This window comes from Sesamum indicum, linkage group LG7, assembly GCF_026168435.1.
Source record: "Sesamum indicum cultivar Baizhima isolate 11 linkage group LG7, ASM2616843v1, whole genome shotgun sequence".
Lineage (NCBI taxonomy): Eukaryota > Viridiplantae > Streptophyta > Magnoliopsida > Lamiales > Pedaliaceae > Sesamum > Sesamum indicum.
This window is the reverse complement of record NC_142663.1, coordinates 7,148,746-7,167,058: the sequence shown is the minus strand read 5'-3', so window position 1 is coordinate 7,167,058 and position 18,313 is coordinate 7,148,746. Positions and strand designations below refer to the sequence as shown.

Here is an 18,313-nt window from a genome sequence, read left to right as displayed (position 1 = left end):
TGTAACCTTGACTAAATTTATAAGCCTCTCGGGACAGGCCGTTGACCCCTCGAAAATGACTTCGTTGCGCTGCCTCCAAAGTGTGTACACCGTGCATGCCAAAGCGAGGTGTCGCGCTTTGTTCTGCACGGAAGAACCTGTCTTCTCCTTCTTGAGCCACTTGACCGCACTTTGAAGGGTTGACATAGTCCGGTTAATGCCAATCCAGTGCCGGATGCGTGCCCAAACGAAGTTGCTGAACGGACACTCAAAAAAAAGATGCTTAGCCGATTCCTTGGTATTGATGCATAGCGAGCACAAATCCTCCTCTTGGAGGAATCCAAGTCTGTCCCTTGTAGCTAGTCTACCGCGCAAGCCAAGCCACAAGATGAATGAGTACTTCGGTAGGATAAATGCCTTCCATATAGCCGCTTTCCAAGGCTGCCTCGCAAGTTTCGGCCTGAAGTACTCATAAGCTCTCGACGTTTGGAGACCCTTCGGGGTGGACCATCTCGTCATTTCTACAATTGCTGCCTCCGGAGACCCAAAATCAGTGACCACCCTGTTGCGAATATCGGCAAGCCGTTGGAGGAGTGGAGAATCCCCCTTCTTCGATTGCCAGTCCCAGATTGATGCGCCTCTAAGGTAGGCACCGTTGACCCACTGCACCCACAATGTGTCTGCCTTGCGGTGAATGTTCCATAATACACGGGCAAGGAGGGCCACGTTCCAAGACTGTATGTGTCGAATTTCGAGTCCACCTTCTTCCTTGGGATGGCAGATTTCCTCCCAAGCGACCGGTGCCCTTCGAGAGTTCCATAGAAAGTTCCTGCAAAGTCGGTGGATTTTCTCGATGACCGCTGCTGGAAGTGGGAAAACTTGGAGCCAGAAGCACTCCACCCCCTGAATTACTAATCGGATAAGTTCCAGTCGGCCTGCATAAGATAGGGATTTGCCCGTCCACTTCGAAATGCAGTTGGCAATTTGATCCACAAGCGGTGAGTAGTTGGTGACCGAAAGCCGCTGTGCCGCTAGTGGAATGCCAAGGTATCTGACCCGCATCTCACCTCTCGCAAATTCCGTCCGAGCGAGAATCCCATCAAGCTCCTCATCTTGGATGCCTGCTGTGAAAATGCTTGACTTCGAGGTATTGACGGTGAGGCCGGATGTGTCCCTGAACTCTTGGAGACATTCCATCAAGACGTGGATAGATGGAAGGTCGCCACGAGAGAAAAGCATGAGGTCGTCGGCGAAGAAGAGGTGCGTGATTTTCAGCTTCTCGCACTTGGGGTGGAAGTTGAAGTGCGAATTGGTTGTTTTCCTCTTGACTAGTCGAGAGAAATATTCCATGCAAAGAAGGAAGAGGGCCGGCGACATCGGGTCTCCTTGCCTTAGGCCTTTCTTCCCCGAAAAAAACCCGTGAATGGAGCCGTTCAACGCCACTGAAAAAGAACTGCAAATGCATTCCATAATCCAATTTATAAACAGTGGTGGAAAACCATACCCGTGAAGCACTCGAGCGAGAAATGACCATGAGACCGAATCGAATGCCTTGCGTAGATCGACGTTGATAGTACATCGAGGTGAAATCCGTTTCCTCGAGTACTGCCGCACCATTTCTTGGGCCAAGAAAATATTGTTGGTGATATTGCGGCCTCCAACGAACGCTGCTTGGCATCGGTCAATCAAATGCTCCAAAACAGGCGCTAGCCGGTCCGAGATGATTTTCGTGATGGCCTTGTAGATCACATTGCAGCACGAAATCGACCGGTAATCCACAACAAAGGTGGAATGATCTGATTTCGGCACAAGGGCAATGATAGTGTGGTTGAGCTGCCGTAGCATCCGCCCACTCCTAAAGAAATCCAGGACGGCCCTGCAAACTCGATCACCCACAATGTTCCATGCTTTCTTGAAACAGCACGAGGAATATCCATCTGGGCCGGGAGCCTTGTTGCGCTAATGTGGAATATGACATCCTTGACCTCCAACGGTGTGACTGCCCGGCAAAGCTCCGCAGTATGCTCGGAGGTGAGTATGGGGCCCCATTCAAACACACCATCGTCGACAGGGAGGGTGTGAGCCTCGGTGCCCAAGAGTGATGTGTAGTAATCAACGAACTCTTGGGCAATACCCTCGGCAGCAGTTATAACAGTCCCGTCCGTCCTAGTGATCGCCCCGATGGAATTCCTAGCGACATTCCCTCTTCACCATGTCGTGGAAGAACTTGGTGTTGCGGTCCCCCTCCTTAAGAAAATGTATTTTGGCTTTCTGGTAGAAGAAGTGCCGCTCTGCCTCGGCAAGGAAAACGGCCTTCTTCCTAAGATCTCCCAAAGCGTCCCGTAGCGCCACATCTCCCGGATTAGATTCAAGTTGATTCTGGGCTTCTTGCAGGGCGAGCTCAGCCTCTTTCCCTTGGCGGAGATGTGGCTGTAGTGCTGCATGTTGAAAGCCTTGAGCGCGCCTTTAAGTGCTTTCAGCCTCCGACAAAGGCTGTATTGCGGCGTTCCTTCCACGCTCAAGTTCCATCTTGCTTCAACAGTAGCTAAGAAATCCGGATGATCTGCCCACATATTGAAAAAGCGAAATGGTTTTGGCTTAGTGGGTGCATGATCAAAGATAGAAACAATACCCGGAGAATGGTCGAAAAGGCATCCCGGTGGATTGAAATGGGTAGAGCAATGCAAACCAGCCTCAAGCCATTCATTGTTGTATAAGACCCGATCGAGCTTGCACCATACGGGGTTGCTTTCGTTGTTGGATTACCATGTGTAGTAGCAGCCCGTAGTGGGAACGTCGAGTAATCCAAGTGCTATGCAACAGTCTACAAAATCCTTGAGCTCATACCAAGTCGGTGCCACACCCAACTGCTTCTCCTCGAGAGATTTCACACAGTTGAAATCGCCCATAATAAGCCATGGCATGCTCGGTCCTTGTCCCAAATCAGAAAGTTTCTCCCACATGCTCCTTCTATTGACAACAGAATAAAGACCATATGTAAATGAAATATAGAAGGAGAGTTGAGAGGACTTATTCGTGGCACGGCAGTGGATCACTTGGGGCGATATGTCAACCAGGTGTAGGTCAATGACTGCCGGGTCCCAAACCACTAGGATGCGTCCGCCGGCAATGGTGTCAAAGTTGTTGGTTTGGCACCATCCCGGAAATGTGCGGCTAAGAATCTTCGGAATACTTGATGCTGCAAGCTTCGTCTCCAAAATGCCCAAGAGGCAAAGTCGGTTATTCTTAATGAGGTGGGCAACCCCATTGTGCTTGAGAGGCCGGTTAAAGCCTCTCACGTTCCAGAATCCTATCTTCATGGGGATTGAGGGGGGGACTCCCCTCCGGCCTTATTTTCCGGTGTGCTGCCCGATGCTGCGTTCACCTCAGTCGTTCTGCCCGCCATTTTATATTGTGTGGACGTCGACGAATCAGTTGGCGAGCTCTCAGAATCAGCCGGTGAAGGAACCACTGCTTGCTTAGGGTTGGTCGGTTGCGGTGCCTTCATGGTTAGCCGTCCCTGTTCCACCTTGTCGGCTGGTGGAGAAGACGGTTGCTGCACCTCCACTACCGGCTTGGTTGCGGTGACTGTAGCTTTGCCCTTATTCTTCCTCTGCACTACCGTCCATTCAGCATGCTTCATCTTTGTTGCCTCTACCGGCTTCGCTTGTGCAGCAGGGGTAGTAGTGGCATGGACGACTGCGGGGACAACGGCCGGTAGACCTTGACATGTTTCTTGCAAGTGCCCAAACCTGTTACATGCTGTGCAGAATTTGGGGGTGAATTCATAAACCACCGGCTGCTTTCTGGTTATGCCATTTGGCATAACAAACTCCACTTCGTCGATGAGTTTCTTTGATGCATCGACCTCAACCATGATTCGGGCGTAGGATATCCGTTCCATTTTCATCGTAAGTGAATCCATGGCAATGGGATTGCCAATCCTCGAACCGATCTTGCCAAGCGCATTCGGGTGCCAACACTCAAGGGGGAGTGATGGCAGGATGGCCCAAACCGGTGTAAGGCTTATATCATCTTCTTTAAATTCGAAGCAGTCAGGCATGTGCTTCAGAAGAAGGGGCCGTCCATATACGAAATAAGGACCTCCGACTAGTATTCGCTGTCTATCCTCCTCTCGGGCAAAATGAAAGATTAACCAACCGCTCCCGTGCTGCTGGAAGGTTGCTCCCCAAGAGTGAGAAAGTGTTCTGATTGCTTTTAGTCCGGGGAATTTGCCGGCTATGTATCCAACGAGGCAATATCCCAATTTGGCCCGAACATCGAACAAGTCGTCGGAACCCAAAGTGAGTGGGCCGTCGTCCACCGCAAATTTAGTGAGCTTGTGGTCATCGGTTAACTTGCGATTAGTGCTGAATAGACCGGCGAAGGAGACCGTTTTCTTGCCCGTATTTTCAGTGGTGGGCTCGATCGCCGGCTGTTTTGCCTTCGGCCGTGGATCGATTACGTTCTCTACATTATACTTTGCAACAAAGGAGGGGGAAGCCTCCAAATCAGAAATGAAACCATGGAAAACCGAAGCACTAACCTCGGCAGTGGTGGTGGTGGTGCTCGGTTTATGCCCGGCTGGTTTAATGGGCGGGTCATGGACTGTTGCAGCAGCATTTTTTCCAGTTTCAGCTGCTGCCGATGACCAGACGGAGGGCTGGCCGGAAGCGGCGTTTGCAGCAGTTTTCATTGCCTTCTTGTTCTTTGCCATGGCTGCTTTTTGGGACAAGGAGGGTGTGCAGCAGTGGCTGAATTTGCTGCAGGAATATGCAGCACTAAAAGAGGAATGTGCTGCAGGAATTGCAGAAAACAGCAGCCAAACAAGGAAAGCACAGGCTGCGCAGAGAAGAAGACAGTGTTTGTTGCTGCCAAAAATGGAAACTCCCACCTACCACTGGGCAGCTCTGTTTGGACGGAAAAAATGGCTGAAAAATGCTCAACACCAGCAGCAAAACGAAGGCAAAAGAGACAGCAACAACAGCAGAAAATAGCAGCAGAAAATGGCTGCAAAAAGTAGCAGAAAATCGCTCAAGCAGCAGCAGAAACTCGCCCAAAACAGCAGCTGAAACTCGCCCAAAACGATGGCAAAACACATAGAAACACCAGCAAAACGGCAAGCTGCAACCCGTGCAAATGGCTGCAAATAGCAGTAGAAAAACGCCCAAAACAGCAGCAGAAATCGCCCAAAGCAGCAGCAGAAACAGCAGAAAATGCAGAAACTGTTTTAACACTTCGGTGGGGGCTTTTCAGCCGGCAAGACGACTTCAAAACCCAAAATCATTCGGTAGAAACGATGATTAGCCGAAGGGAAAACGTTTAATCGGTCCGAAATTTGCAGAATCTTGAAGAAGACACATGGAAGAGCAAACTAAGATGAGACACTCTAGAGAGAAAACTTTCTAGAGAGAGAAAACTTTCTAGAGAGAGAAAACTCTTAACCCCACTACTACTGAGAGCTCTTTCTTAGAGCCTTGCTAATCTTGGACATATATTTTGTTGTTCAGTAAACAACAAAGACTTCACTAACATTGGAGCCTTGCTAACCTTAAAATATAATGTTGTCCAAGAAAAATGAGCGCTAGAGGACACAATAATTTTTTCAAAATATAATTATGGGTGAATTACAACCACATTTTTTAAAATTTGACATAATTATAAATATTTTTTTATTATTTGAAAAATTATCATTATTCTTGATTTTGACAGTTGTCCAACAACTAACCCAATCAGTTAGTCCCCATTAGGGTTCCATCTATTTTTCTTTATAAGCTGATCAAAATGTCATCATGTACTATGAATTATAATTTTACTTCTATTTCAATATTTTTTGAATTTTTTTTATTAACTAAGCGGACAACTTTTATTTTTCAATTTTTCAATTTTTTTCATCCACCTTGTTCAATGTGTTGTAATTTTGACTTTTTTTAAAAAAATATAGCAAGAGCAAAGTTGACAATTCATGCATTTACCAATAATCTTATAATTTCATCAAATATCAGAGTGAATTAATAATTTCTCAAAGAATGAGGTAGTATTTGTAATTATGTTGAATTTTAAAAAACTCATTATAATTTACCCTGTAATTAGTTAAGCAGCTACATCCAACTACAAAAACATTATGGTTAAATACAGTTACCACTTTGAAGTATCACGCCACATTAATTACCCCCTTAATTATTAAAACCTTAAAAAAAAAAACGTATGACCTTTAATTTTTAAGTTTTAAAAGTCCATTTTATCCTTACCCAAATTGCTTTGTGAAAAATAAATAAATAAAGAAATTTCTAAAATACCAAAATCACTATTTGTCAAAACTTTGTTGTAATTCTAGTTTTACTTGTTTATCTGGCTCTTTTTGTTTTAGTTTCACTTGTTTGTCAAACTAAGTTAATAATAAATTTATACATACCATATATATAAATTATATTATAATTTTTATTAGTTCATTAGGTCTTTCGGTTTATTAATTGTATATTTTTTAAGTAAATATATAAATATATACATATAAATATAAATTTATTTTTAATTTAGTTGGACAGACAAGTGAAACTAAAATTAAATGAGCTCCAAGTACTTAGGATTATGAAAATAAAAAAAGCTTAATAAATAAGTAAAAATATAATTAGAAAAAGTTTTGACATAGGATGATTTTGGCATTACACAAATCTCTTTTAAAAAAATTCAGAAAGCAATTTTTATAAGGGTAAGATGAACTTTTCAAATTTAAAAATTAAAAATTATGATTCTTTTTTAAATATTTAATACTTTATAGGATAATTAATGTGAGGTGTATACTTTAGAAGTAATATTCGTATTTAATCCCAAAAAAAAAACTATTTTAACATGTACTAGAATTCAATCAATACCCTCCAACAATCATGCAGTTGTTGGGTAGGGGGTCGTTTAAGGAAATATATAGCTTCCTACAAATTAAAGTAAATTAAAAAAGTAGAACAATTCTCAATAATTAAATTCCGAAAAGTTCTTTGTGATGATCCTTGTACTAAAACTAATGCATGTTGTTGCCTCCAGGTTGATATATGTCCCTTGCTTTGTTATTATTACATTATTATTTAACAGACATGCAAGGGCACTCTTGCTAGTGCTGCCCTTTATTTTTCTTTGTTTATTTATTTAAAGCACATACAGTGATATTTTGGAGAAATTAATATAAATAGGGGCAAGACCATTTCTGCCTGAATTCAACTCACCTACTTTATCAAAGCATTTTTGGGACAAATCTTTAATAATGCTAGGACAATTTTGGAACATTCAAATACTCGTATAGACTCACCTTCAGACACATTATGTCCATATTCATAAGCATCCTAACATAATGTTATTATTAAATCAGCACATACACGGGACCCGATCGTGTGGGATAGTGTCGGTTTTAATTTTGTATGAGTTTCACGATTTTGTCTTAAAAAACAACTCAACCTATTCGTTTGGGAGTTGATGTATCGATATGGAATGCATGACTATCATCAACTCCCAGACGAGGGATTTGGAACGGACACATGATCTTATTCCCATATTCAAAGTAATTAAAGAGGAAAAGAATCTTGCGTTCTAGTACATAATCAATTCAATTTAATCTTGTCCAGGTAATTATCAACGAAAGCCTCTAGAGTCGACGAGCTAGGGCCCGTATGATACAAAAACCTTGGGTGTACTATAGTTGTTGACATTATAGAAGACACTGATGGCCGGACATTGTGTAGAGGACACTCAGGATTCCTGCAAATTATTGAGTTTTCTGTAAGATAGTGAGCCAAATTCCCTGGACTAGGTACAGCAAATATCAAGGGGGCCGACATGGAAATGGACTAGGTAACTGAAAATCATGTTGTAAGGAGAGAAAGTGCTGTTACTTACGATGCTACTAATGACAGCATTTGCATTGAATCAAGTGGTAGTAGCTTTTCTTTGCTAGTGGAGCTAGTGATTAAATGTATTTTTGGTCTCGTAATTTAAAATATTAGTATTTTTATTCTCTAATTTTTTAAGATAGCACTTTGGTCCTACATTTTTTTCTTTTTTAAATTTTCCCTATTTCAATCATTTTGTCCATTGGAGTTCACCTCCACCAGTGAAAAGAGTGAACTTCGTCCAAGAAAAGATTGAAATTGTGAAAATTAAAAAGATGTAGGACGGAAATGCTATCCTAAAAAGTGAAGGACAAATGTTGGCAAAATGGGCCAATATGAACAGAAGCCCCACTTTTAAAATGTCACGTGAGAGGCACATGCTATTTTCCAGCAAGAAGGATGAATTCCGGTGCAAAAGTATTACAATTATAAAAATTAAAAAAATATAGGACCACGATGCTACCATAAAAAGTTAAAGAACGAAATATCAAATAACCTAAGTTACGGGACAAAAAAATGTATATTTGAATCTCAGTTAATTGGAGAATAGCATTTTACATCTATCAAGTTAGTCTCTTTGCGATTCTAGTTTTATTGTTTTGAACTCACCATATTGCATTCCATAACTCCAAAAAAATATTATAATTTTAGTCTAAAATCTTAATTCCGTTAAATTTATGACGAAAATAACCTTAATTCCCCTTTAAAACTTAATGGAGCCGTGTCATGCACATGTTGTTTCTGATGTAAATTTAAAAAAATTAAGATTTGGGATTGAAATTACAGTTTTTCTCAAATGATAAGATGTAATGTGATTTTGTGGTAGGTATAATACAATTATCCCCTAATTAGACCTTAGAGGTAGAATCCTGTACATAAGGAAATATATATAAAAAATAGTCATGAGTTGAGATCGATATTTACCATGAATAATCATGAGTTGAGATCGATATTTACCATGAATAATCATGAGTTGAGATCGATATTTACGGTTAAATCCTTGAGGTTATGATGTGATTTATGATCTTGAAGGGCCCACACTCATGGGTTTATACCCCTTTGATTTAATATTAATCATATCATTAATCAACCACCATAGATTGATCATTACAAATTGATGGTATTTTCTGCATAAAAAAGAAGAGGGTAGGAACTTTAATTAATGGCTTAAAAGTTTGTATTTTCATTAGGGTGTATTTTCTGTCACAAATTCCGTCTCAAATTTAATTTTGACGAATTAATTTATCAAAAATTAATCTCAAATCAGCTTTTTTTTTAAAAAAAAAAGAAAATAATAATAATAAAGTGGATCAATAAATGCCATCTCTAGCTTATAATTATTTCTTGCAAAAAGAAATTTCTAGTAATGAAACTTGTTTGGCTAAGTTGGGTTTAATTACAATTTTGGTCCTATTATTAGGCTTTTTGCACTTTGATCATTTTAAAAGTATCATAAAAAATTTAGTCCAGTAGTTTGAGTTTTCGTGGATTAATGACGCTCATCTCCAGAAATCTCAGAATTAGTTGAAAAATCACATGTGTAAGTGATCTGACGGCTTAAATTTGGGCAGTCACATGACTGTCACGCGCCCCACAGGCATACAGAAGGGAACGAGGAATTCTCAATGAAAAAGGTACGCTATGAACCGAACACGAAAGTCGTCTGATTTGAAAATTTCTGACAATAAATACCCTCAATCTGCGAACGAAAAAAAGAAAAGAAAATTAAACTGCCAGTAAAACTTTTAAAAAAGATCAGAATATCAAACGCGTATAAGTATATGATCAAGATTGCAATTAATACAGATAAGTTGCAATGGTGGTGCCAACCATGGGATGTCCTAATTACAGTACCACAAGGAAAACAAAATGTGATGGGAGGTGAGAGTGATGGAAAAGGAAAATCACTTGTTAGGCAAAGTAAAGTAGCAATTGACAAGAGGCTGAAAACGTATGGGGACAGAGCTGTGGTTGTATAATGGCTCATGGGACTGTCAAAGAATAAAGGGAAATATTGATAATGTTGTAATAACATTAAGGAGAGGAAGCACATGCAAATAGCAGCATCAAAAGACTGCTTTTTGGGCCCTCTTTTTTCTTCTTTGATGAAGGGCTCTCAGTTGGTATCTTTGTGGTTTGAAACATCCTTATCTTATCACAATTCAACCCCCATAAATAATTGTTTTCATCACCTTTGTCAATATCAAACTTCAGTTAACACTCCCCCACCCCAACATATATGTCACTAAACAAAGACTTTGAGTGATCCTTTCTTACATCCCTCTTCCTCCCCACCCACCTCCTTGTTTTCTAATGGATATTCATGCCATGAATGTCACTTTTCCATATATTTCCACTCATCGCTTGTTGAAAATGTCAAAAAATTAAGGGATAATGATATCTGTATCCCTTTATTTATAATTTATTTATACAAATCATTCTTATTTTTAAAAAAATTTACATATATACCTACCAGAAACGTTAAAATCATTTATACAAATCACCCTTACGTTTCGAAAAATTACACGTGCACCTTCAGAGACATCAATATCGTTACACAAACTATCCTTGTTTTTTTGGCTATCGGAGGTCGTTTCTATAATTACGCAAAAGATAGATGTGATTTGTGTAAATAGACCATAAATTAGAAATATAGGTATAACTGTGTTAATTTCACAATCTCGATTGTGGTAACCAAAATGGGGGCTTTGAGATTATCTGACTATCTAACTTAACTGCACCGAAAGCTGGAATAAATAACTATGATGAAATCAAGAGAGATGAATTCTAATCCAAAGGGATGTATCACCCCAATTATCACATTGATCCTTGGTCACAAATGATTAATTTTCACTAAAGCATTTAATTTTGATATCTATTAGGATAGTTATAATAAATTTTCGTTTTATTACTATAATTGATTTAACTCAAACATCCAAATCAAAATTTATTATCTCACTGACTGGGTACGATACCATTCCACATCAACTTGATAATAGCATGTACTTTTGTGATAACAGTTAAGCCTAAATCAAATAGGTGAAATAATTACAATTATATAATCTAGCTAGTTTTTTTGTCCCTACAAGTATCTATTTGCTACTTGTATCAAATGTTCATGATAATTACGGATTATGAACTCGTAAATAACAAATACAACAATTAATGTTGAATCGATTTATCGGATATGTTAAAAATAATTATCCAATAAATAATAAAATCAAGATAAGAATTAATTGAAAAAATCAAAAGTAAAAGAGTTCAACGATTCCCATGAATCATATAAGAGACACATAATGTATGTGGGAAAACCTTAAATTATGAGAAAAGGGGAGGATGATAGATGCTAAGAGGTTAATGAAAAATATGTATACTACATATAACTTAGGCAGCCACTATTAAGAAAAATTCATACGCTATAATCACTGTTATTTAAAAATTATAATAAATTAATATTATTTATCAATAAAATCAATTTAAAATTTAAATTTTAATTACGATTAATCAATATTCTATATTTTATTCATGATCAAAATATCTGTATTAAATGTTTTCACTTCAGTAACAGAAATAAAGACTAATATAGTCATTGTACAGTCATGATTAATTAGTATTTACCATGATTTTTTTTATTTTTAAACATGAAAATTAATTATAATGAATATCATATTTCTTCTGGTGATCGTATTTTCTGAAATTTAACTTGATTGTAGATGAGATTCTTAAGTTTGAAAAATTACGCAAAACCTCCCTTAAAATTTGTTCAAATCTAAGATTTGCTATACTATTATCTCAATAAAATAATAAATTATCATTAAACATCTAAATTAGTGTACATTTATTAATAAACTAAACCAAATGTCTAGATTCAAATTCAAATCAACCAAGTACAAATTTGGTCCATCGTCCTCTTCTTTTCCTTAGTTCTTACTCAATATTAAGTGTACAAATATTATATTAATTATTTTTTAGTTAAAGAATATTATACACATATATATAAATAAATAAATAAATAATATCAATCCAATATTTAAGACGCTTGTCTTTGTTATACACGAGAAATTTTAATTCGGATTAAATTTGATCACACATGAATTCATTATATATATTTATATTGAAATTGGTGTTTAGTTTAGAAAAGGTAATAAGTGACATTATAAGTGGGCGGAAATATATTTTTGGTTTTATAATTTTAGCACTTTGATATTTTTATCATTTACCTTTTTAGGATTGCAAAAGAGTCCCTATAATCTTTTTACATTTCGCAATTTTGGTTCTTTCGATGTTGGATTTTGTAAAAATCATTGGATAAATCATATGCGCTTCATGTGAATCATTTAAATTGAGAATTTTGTTCCGATTAATTCACTTTTGTCGATATGGATAAAAATGATATGGCACATGATTTATTTCGACAACTGTTGCAAAATCCGGCATTAAAAGGACCAAAATAGTGAAATATCAAAAAGTTACAGGACTCTTTTATAACCTCTAGAAAGATAAAGGGTAAAAATACCAAAATCGTGAGGGGCACATAATTTATTCCGACAACTTTTATAAAATCCGGCACATGAAGGACCCGAATCAATTAATGTCGAAAAATTATGAAAATATTTTACAACTCTTGAAATTAATGGATAAAAATATTAAAGTGTCAAAATTACAAAACCAAAAATATATTTAAACTTAATAAATATATTATACTTATTTTATAATTAATTTAATTTAATCAAATTTGACTTAAAATAAAAATTTTGCACCTATATATATATATCCCAAGTACCTGAAATGGGATGAGCACATGTTAGCAAACTTTGCTGCCCTCACTCTTCCCACCTTGAAAGTTTTTTCATCATTTTTCCTCACACAACACACACTACCCTCAACAAATTCAAATGCCATCCGTCCATTCCAGCCCATTCCACGGCATGGAAAACCCCGCCTTACTCTCCCTCCTCCACCACACCACCCGCCACACCTCTGCCAAGAAACCATCAAAAACCTCCACCGGCAGCGGCGGCGGTGGCGGCCTTCTCCGCATGTTCAAACTCCTCCCCATGCTGACCACCGGATGCAAGATGGTTGCCCTGCTAGGCGCCCGCCACCGCAAACCCCTTCTCACCGACAAGGCCACCACCGGAACCCTCTTCGGGTACAGAAAAGGACGCCTCAGCCTGGCCATACAAGAGGACCCCCATCGCCTGCCGGTGTTCGTGATCGAACTCCCCATGCTGACCAGCGCGCTCCACAGGGAAATGGCGTCGGATGTGCTGCGGATCGCCCTGGAAACCGACACCAAAACTCACAAGAAGAAGCTCCTGGAGGAGTTCTTGTGGGCTGTTTACTGCAATGGGAGGAAGATGGGGTACTCCATCAGGCGGAAGAATATGACGGACGATGAAGTTCACGTTATGCAGCTGCTGAGGGGAGTGTCGATGGGCGCCGGAGTGTTGCCGGGACCGTCGTCGGAGAAGGAAACAGGCGACGGAGAGTTGACGTATATAAGGGCCAGATTTGATAGGGTTGTGGGATCCAAGGATTCGGAGTCGTTGTACATGATCAATCCTGACGTCGCCTCAGCTCAAGAACTTAGCATCTTCTTTCTAAGAGTCCGCTGAGACTTCATTATTCCCCAAAAATTCTTACTTCACCTTTGATCCAGCCTAATCAATTATATAATTAACAAATATGATATATTTCTTATGTTATTAATTATTCTTTTTAAATTATATATTCACTAATCATACACAAAATATTTTATATTTGTCATATTATTTAGTTTAACTTCGATCAAACTTGACGTGGACTAAAATTTCAATCGAATCTAATTTTTTTTATCAGGGACTGCAATATAACGCTGAGTTATAACAAATTCTGAAATATTTATGATGTATTTGGGGTCCATGGTGGATATTTCACCTATATAAGACATAGATTTTGTTGTTGATTGAATTTTTTATTTTAAATTTTTGTTTTATTTTTTTATTATATTATATACATATTAGAAGGTGCATAAATTTTTAATAAAATAAATAAGGTAATTATTATACACATTATGCATGTAAATTAAATATGGTTGAATATTAAATAATTGAATTTGGAATATAAAAACTCAAATTGGAGATGAATTCTCTTAGCCCACCATTATTTGTTCAATCGTTCAAGTAGGGTGATTATTAATCACAGACTTAAATGTATTTTTGTTGTGTAATTTAGAGTATTTGATATTTCATTCTTTAATTTTTACAATAACATTTTGATCTTACATCTTTCAAATTTTTATGATTTTGAATTTTATTTTCGGAGTTGACTAATCATCTAAAAAGTACATGTGCTCTCATGTGACATCTTAAATTTGGGGTTTTTGTTCCTATTGATTCATTTCTGTCATCATTTTTATCCTCTAAATTTACAGGATAGTATTTTGGTTCTATATCTTTTTTAAATTTACAATTTTAGTCATTTTTTGCCAATATTCACATTTCTTTCCAGTAGAGGTAAATCTCGATAAATAAAAGGACTAAAATCGCAAAAATTAAAAAGAACTAAACCCAAAATGCTATTCTAAAAATTTAAAGGACAAAAACGTCAAAAATTTAAATTATGGGATAAAATATGTATTTAATCCTTAATCACATTATAATTATAAAAACATCTGACATTTAATCAATTAAGCTCTGATTAGACATTTTCCGAACAAAAGGTTTCCATTTAGGTACTTGAAGTGGCTTGTCTGGACTCCACAAATATCAATCTTGTAATAGTTTTGAGGTTAACTGATACCTACGTTTGGAAAAAGATTAAAGAGAAAAGCAAAAAAATAAAGACTTTCCCCCCCTTATTTTTGCCATGTGATCATGTTTTTCTAACCATTTGACAATATATTGCATTAACAAAAATAACATTTAATTATAATTAAAAAAATAATTCTAATAATAGTTATTTATCAGGACCATGCAATATTTATTGATCATGATTTTTTACGAGTGTGGGTGAAACATTTATCGTGACCAAAAGTAATGATGAATATTTTGTAATAATTATGAACCATCTCGAATACTTTTCTCATGGTGAATAATAAATTTTTATTTTTATTTTATTTAACTATGATTAAATAATAGTATTTTATCATGATTTTTAATTCATAATAATTAAAATACATGCAATAGTAATTTTTTTGTAGTGTTGTTGGAAACCATGATGATAATCAAATGTATCAAGAGAAAATACATTAGTTCTATATTTAGTATCAAGAAAATATATAGTATATTTATTAAGGAATTAATAGTTGTAACCTATATATGTAATAGTGATAAAATATTTTGTTTTGCTATATAATAGTTATTCAAGAAAGTTGAAAAATAATTGTTGTGTCTAAATTATTAATTATGATATGCACAGTGGTATATTTGCAGCATAAATATGTCAAAAAATTATATTAAATTTTTTATTATTACAAAGTTGTTATTAAAATTGAAATCAAATTGCTATCGACATTCTTGAAGTTAAGTCAAATTACACAAATACCCTTTGTGTTTTACATAATTATTGATATGCCCCTTGAGGGGTGTTGGTGACATGTTTTCCAGAGGGTGTTTGTGTATGTTTTGCATTTGAATAGGAGGTATAGTTGTAATTACAATTATAACCTCCAAGGGAGCTATAATTTTATAAAAAATAAAAAAATATTTGTGTATTTTGACCCAAGCTCAGAACGTGTCAATGTAATTTACCTTTTTAATTATAAATGTATACTTTCTAAATCAATAGCATTTTTTTTTCATTCTATAATAGAGATTTGGATTTGGTGAACTTTCTATATTTATTTTCTTTAATAATAATTTCTTCATGTGTGAAATAAATAAGATTTAAATATATTTTGCATTTGTGAACTTATTATAAAATTATTTTATATATATATATATTTATTTTTGCATTAATTCTGATTCTAATTTCTAAGTGGACTAGAAAAAACTAGGATCGAACGAAAACATTATTTGAATTAAAGCTGGCTCAGAGATTATTAAGCATATATTGAGCCTGACCAGTCCAATCACTATATAAGGGAGCTCCATTTAGTCGCATATAAAACAGGCCCAATGGACTTTGTGATGATTGATAGGTGTGTGTGTGTGTACACAGATTTAATGAACAAGAACATTAGCTATAAAAATTAAATGATAATATTAAAGTATCAATAATTATATATTGATTAGAGTTTTTATTTTGTCATTATAATAATAATTACATTTTTAGTAGTCACTATTTGTTTAAAAGTGTGACGTAAACTATACCTATATATAGCCACTCATTTGCTTGTGGTCCCTAATGTTCATGTTCCACGATTTTAATTCCTAATATTTATAATGTTTTCTACATTTGGTTTGACCGTCAAATTGGCCATCAAAACTAACCTCATTGCATGGCCTAAAATAACACTTGGTCTGTGCTTATATTGTGCATCTTCGTGTTTTATACCATGTCTATAGGATGAGGAACATAAAAATAATATTGTAATATATATATATAAAAAAAAAAAAAGAGTCGTTGCTTTTCAACCAAATCATACCTCAGCACAAAAGAAAGGAAGAAAAACATAAAAAATAAAATTTTCAATGGTAGCAAAAGCTATCTCTCTTCCTCCACTCACAGCTTCATCTTCATCAGCAAAAACCTAATTCTTTACCAAAAAGACTGTTTGTTTATCATTATCATCATGTTCCATAATACTGGGAGGTTCAAGATTAAACACCCTAATCTTCAAGAAAAGAACTTTAAACAGTGGGAAAGGGTTTGGAGTAGTGCAATGCATTGCTGGTATTGCACCATCAGTTCTTTACAAGGTACTTTTGTTTGATTATGATGGTGTGTTAGTAGACACTGAAAAGGATGACCACCACATTTCTTTCAATGAAACTTTTGCGAATTTTAGTCTTGTGGTTCCTCTGTTCTACTTCTATTTTCCATTTTTTGTTTCCTTTTGGTTTCATTATCTGTTTTAAGGAATTTACGGGGTAATTCTTGTTCTATCTTTCCCTTTTGCAAGTGTGAAGTATGCCGCTTTTGTTTTGATGGTTGATTGAAAAATAATTATCTTTTTTTTAGCATCTATTTATTTACGACTAGATGAGTGGAGATAGTGGCAACACGGTTGTGCTACTTTACACAGCGGGTACTTGTTCTTCTTGGTCTGGTTGGGACCAAATGTGTGCAAGGTCATGAGTTACACGATGTTCCCGTACTCCATTAGTTTTAACAACTAACTTGACAATCACACCAAATCTGCAAAAAATTATAAATATTAGGAAACAAAATCGTGGTAGATGAACATTAGAGACCAAAAGTGAATAAATGGCTATTTATACGGACCAAAAATATAATCTACCCGAAGTTGTCACTAGCAATAATTAATAACAAAAAGTTTATGCACGAAATTGTTGTTATAAGCAATCAATTGTGTATGTATAGTGTGATAATAGAGTACGGACAACAAGTATATTGTAATTATATTTATTCTAATATTAGATTATCATTATAATCATTAATTATTCATATAAATAATTTCATGCATAATTCTTTTTACTAATAATTATATCATGAAAAAAAATTGAAATTATTGTCATTCAATATGTATTTTTAGAGAAACCTTCAAAATTGCACTTAATATGAAGTCTAAGCCTCCTAAAATAACTAATTTGAGGTGCAAAAAATGTATAGTTCCTAAGTTGCCATCATACTTAACATTTAAAAAGGAATAAAATGATTAAAAAAGTAAAACTTTCATCCTAAAATATAGTTTATCAAATAACTTCCCAATTTCATTTTTTTATCATTCACTTTCAACGTCTCTTCCATGACAAAAAAACCTATAGATCGAATTTGATAGTTGAATTATTTATTATCGCAGAAAAAAGAGAACTTATTAATCCTGCAAAACTCAAGCAAAAGAAGCCGCGAATCTGTCTCTCTCTTTATTTTCACAAGATTAGTGTTAGTACCTTCTCTCTACGAGCAACTTTTTTTTGTGTGTGTTTTTCTTTTATTCCCACGATTACTCTTACCTGTTCTGACAATATGTGCATAAAATTTTTCTTTTTTCTTTTTTTAATAATAACGGAACTAGTAAAATATATGCACGTTGCGTGTGAGGTGTATTTTTAAATTTTTTAAAATTGATTTTTTTGTTCTTTCTCAATTCTTAAATAACATGTTAAAGTAATTAATATAAAGATATATATTTGTTTGGAATTTATAGTTACAATAAGTATATTTGAATAAAGAAAATGAAAAATAAGTAAAAAAAATTAATGAAAAAATTTTGGTCGAATTGAAGATATTGATACGGAAACTAATACTAAAAATGAACTCCTACCCTATATTTATACATACGGTCTCCTTAGGTGAACGGTGAAGATTTTTCTTAATCGTGTGGTGGGAAGCTCTAAAAACTATAGCAA

At 35.8% G+C, this 18,313-nt stretch overlaps 2 protein-coding genes across 2 annotated transcripts; one reads left to right on the top strand and one right to left on the bottom strand.

Annotated features, from left to right (window-relative positions):
* Positions 1-2,741: 2,741 nt before the first annotated feature.
* LOC148787513 (uncharacterized) lies at positions 2,742-3,299 on the bottom strand. The gene has a single exon (XM_088882393.1). It carries the CDS (start codon positions 3,297-3,299, stop codon positions 2,742-2,744), a length of 558 nt encoding a protein of 185 aa, XP_088738519.1.
* A 9,339-nt stretch (positions 3,300-12,638) lies between these two features.
* On the top strand, positions 12,639-13,801 carry LOC105166227 (MIZU-KUSSEI-like protein (Protein of unknown function, DUF617)). Its single transcript, XM_011085502.3, has one exon. It carries the CDS (start codon positions 12,752-12,754, stop codon positions 13,472-13,474), a length of 723 nt encoding a protein of 240 aa, XP_011083804.2. The 5' UTR covers positions 12,639-12,751; the 3' UTR covers positions 13,475-13,801.
* The last annotated feature ends 4,512 nt before the right edge of the window (positions 13,802-18,313 follow it).